This window comes from Rhinichthys klamathensis, unplaced genomic scaffold (genome assembly GCF_029890125.1).
Source record: "Rhinichthys klamathensis goyatoka isolate OS25496 unplaced genomic scaffold, OSU_Roscu_1.1 h1tg000103l_1, whole genome shotgun sequence".
NCBI lineage: Eukaryota > Metazoa > Chordata > Actinopteri > Cypriniformes > Leuciscidae > Rhinichthys > Rhinichthys klamathensis.
This window is the reverse complement of record NW_026606642.1, coordinates 4,271,446-4,274,735: the sequence shown is the minus strand read 5'-3', so window position 1 is coordinate 4,274,735 and position 3,290 is coordinate 4,271,446. Positions and strand designations below refer to the sequence as shown.

At 37.5% G+C, this 3,290-nt stretch overlaps 1 protein-coding gene across 2 annotated transcripts; it reads left to right on the top strand.

Moving 5' to 3' along the window:
• The first annotated feature begins 830 nt into the window (after positions 1–830).
• Positions 831–1,714, top strand: LOC130086925 (ribonuclease-like 3). Of its 2 annotated transcripts, none has more exons than XM_056253165.1 (2): positions 831–945; positions 1,250–1,714. In XM_056253165.1, the coding sequence occupies exon 2, from the start codon at positions 1,253–1,255 to the stop codon at positions 1,706–1,708; it is 456 nt and encodes a 151-aa protein (XP_056109140.1). In that variant the 5' UTR covers positions 831–945; positions 1,250–1,252; the 3' UTR covers positions 1,709–1,714. The 2 variants fall into 2 exon arrangements, with proteins under 2 accessions (XP_056109140.1, XP_056109139.1); XM_056253164.1 differs by having other exon boundaries at positions 1,247–1,714.
• The last annotated feature ends 1,576 nt before the right edge of the window (positions 1,715–3,290 follow it).

Sequence of the window (3,290 nt, the reverse complement as noted above, 5' to 3'; positions counted from 1 at the left end):
ACACGTTAACTTTTTACAGTGTAAGAAAATATGCTATTTTCACATTTAGTTTAAATAGCATCTATCAATATTTGTACTTAGTGCAAATATAGCCACTGCCTCATTACATATAGTTTAAATTAATCCAGTTTGCTCTCTTTTGCCCTTGTCATGGGCCAATATTTATTCACTTAAGACACATTTTGTTATTTTCCTCCAGCTCTGAATCTATCAGTTTAGCAATAGTGTGCCCTGTTGCTGATATGATGTGTTTAAATGATCTTTGGTTATTATCTCTTAATCTTCATCAGAGAAGTATATTACAAACTCTTTATATGTCACACGATTGAATGCTCACTCAAATCCTGAGTGGACCAGGACATTTTAAAGCCAGTGTCGTGACACCAAGTGTTAATATTTTCTTCTTTATTAGGCTCCACTTTTGACAATTCTTGTGTAAGACTTCCTTGTGTAACTTCTTTTCGTTATGTTATATGTGTACATCATGGACTAGGCCTTGGACACACTTATACTCTCGCACGCAAACGGGAACTCAATAAACGCACATACATTTAAACATTTAACCGTTGTTATTATATTTCTTAATATGCTATATATGGTAGGGTTGATCTTTGAGTGCTATGATTGGATGGTCTGGACATCATGGATAATTCTGCTTTATCTTGTGTATAAATATGGCCCCTCTTCCTAAATAAACTTGAGAATGTTATGGTGTTACACTGTCTCTGTGTCTGCTTGATCATTCTCCCGAGATCTGATACACATCACAGATGTTAAAGAGCCTGTTTCCAACTGATGACTGCTAGCTTCGAGATCTGTAGATAATCTACCTGAAGATTCATCTAACCCCAAGATTAAGCCTGACTGCATTCGCTAGGACTTTGTGAAGGTGCATCGTAATACAGGCCGGAGGTTTACTATCCCGGACTATAGACTGCAACCTGTGTGAGTATAAGTTACCATGAGCTCATTTAATATTTTTGTTACATGTAATTTTTTTGGGAAAAAGATGGTCAAAGCATTGAGAAATACGTATAAAAAAGCATCATACATTGAGAATGTGTTTTTTTTTTTGGGGGCACATTTATTTTCTGGGGTTTGTAAAACTTTAGAATATTTCTGAGCAAGTATAAGATATACAAGAAATGTGTCTTGGTTCAGATGGAAAACAAAGTACAGTCAAAAGCACTAAACTGCTTTATGAGTCAAATGTCAGTAAAGGTGTTTTGATGTGTGTGTTGTTCAGCAGGTCATGGAGATTCATCAGTCTGCTGTGATTCTGCTGCTGGTCTTGTGTGTGTCGTTCTCCACTCATGCTCAACCAGACCATATAAAGCCCCGGTATCAAAAATTCCTCACTCAGCATTTCGGTCCTGATATGAGTGAGCAGAAGTGTACAAGTGAAATGAGAAAGAGAGGCATTACAGGAGCTGACGATGGCTGCAAACCTGTCAACACCTTCATACAAGCAAATTCAAATAATATTAAAGCAGTTTGTGGCAGAGGAGGAACTCCACAGGGCGGTAACCTGTTTAAGAGCAACCAGCCTTTTCCTGTGATCACCTGCAAATTACAAAGTGGGGAGAGACCCCCAAGATGTGAATATCGTACAGGGAAGAAGTCGACTCGTTATGTTGTGTTGGGCTGTGCAGAAGGCTGGCCTGTACATTATGAAGAAGGCATAACTGATGCAAAGAAGATAGGCTGACAAAAACCTTACAGAGCTTTATTTGCCAAACATTTGTTGACTCTCCTTTTCCATCCTTTTTGTTAGAACTTCACTGTCTCTCATTTCACAAGTCTGTTTTTACCTTAAATAAGCATAATGCTAAAAATAAATTTGTTATTTCTTTACATTGGTGTTATACAGTATCCTGCACTTCTTCGAGCATGTTTCTGTGTGTAAGATCATGTGCAAGATTCAGCTAGTCTAATGAAATGTTAAAGGGAGACTCCACCCAAAAATGAAAATTCTGTCATCATTTACTCACCCTCAAGTTGTTGCAAACCTGTATGACTTTCTTTCTTCTGCTGAACACAAAGGAAGATATTTTGAAGAACGATTGGAACTTTGGCACCATTGACTTGTATTTATTTTTTATACTATGGAAGTCAATGGTGCCAAACAACTGTTTGGTTCCAATCGTTCTTTAAAATATCTTCCTTTGTGTTCAGCAGAAGAAAGAAACTCATACAGGTTTGCAACAACTTGAGGGCGAGTAATTGATGGTCTTTAAGCACTTTGTTAACACTTTTGAGCATTGAAAGAACAATTCGTACGAATTTGTACGAGTGATTAAAAGGTGGCTAATTCGTAAGAATTCATACGACCTCACTCGTACGAATTTGTACGATTTGTCTAAACCCACGTGATGGGTAGATTTAGGGGCGGGGTCAGGGGTAGGTCATTCGTACGAATTCATATGAATTGGGCAACTAGTAAAATATGTACGATTTTGCAAAAAATCGTGAGATCGGGTTGGAAAGAATTACCGAATGAGCAAAATGAGGGAAGAAAGACGCAGTTTTGTGTTTTTCCACCTGTCTGTAATCCTCAATAAAACGTATCTATACCCTTAAACTCGTCTGCTTGATTGACGTGCATCTCAACAGCACCGTTTTAAAGATAAATATCAATTAACTTTTTTTCTCTGTATACTTCATAACATTGGTTCACAGATGTTGCTATTTGCACAAGTCTGTTCCTTTAAAACTTCCTCTTCCACAACCTCCTTCTTTCCTGACACCACAATATTGTGCAGCATTGATTTTCGTAGTCGTCACTGCAACACTTTTGGGTCCAACGATATCTTAACTGACTTCCATAAGGTTCAGAAGATTAAGATCAATATACCAATACATCATGATGAAACATTTACCAAAATAACTTACAAATAAGGGCGATGAAATTCCCGTCAACCAGTTAAATTGGCCAAGGTCATGTTTGTAACTGTCCAGTGTTTAAAGGTCACGTGAGGTTTGGAATTAAAACTTCAGTGATACTGATGGACAACAGTGAATGAAGGAACCAAATGTAATGATTACTTGATGACCACTGGATGGCGCTGTGCACTGGGGTGTTCATGTCATGTGATATGTAAATTCCTTGTGGGTTGTTTTAGTGAAGGAACAGGCGTCAGGAACATATAGTTCTTACAATAGATCCACATGCTTTTAAATTGTAAGCGTTTAAAATATTTTTCCTTATACAGAAACCTGTTTATAAGTAACAAGCCTTTTCCTATGGTCATTTGTAAATTAAATGTGGGGAGAGACACCCAAGATATGAA

Coding starts and splice junctions, on each gene's coding strand:
- LOC130086925 (XM_056253165.1), top strand. CDS start 1,253: ATGGAGATTCATCAGTCTGCTGTGATTCTGCTGCTGGTCTTGTGTGTG.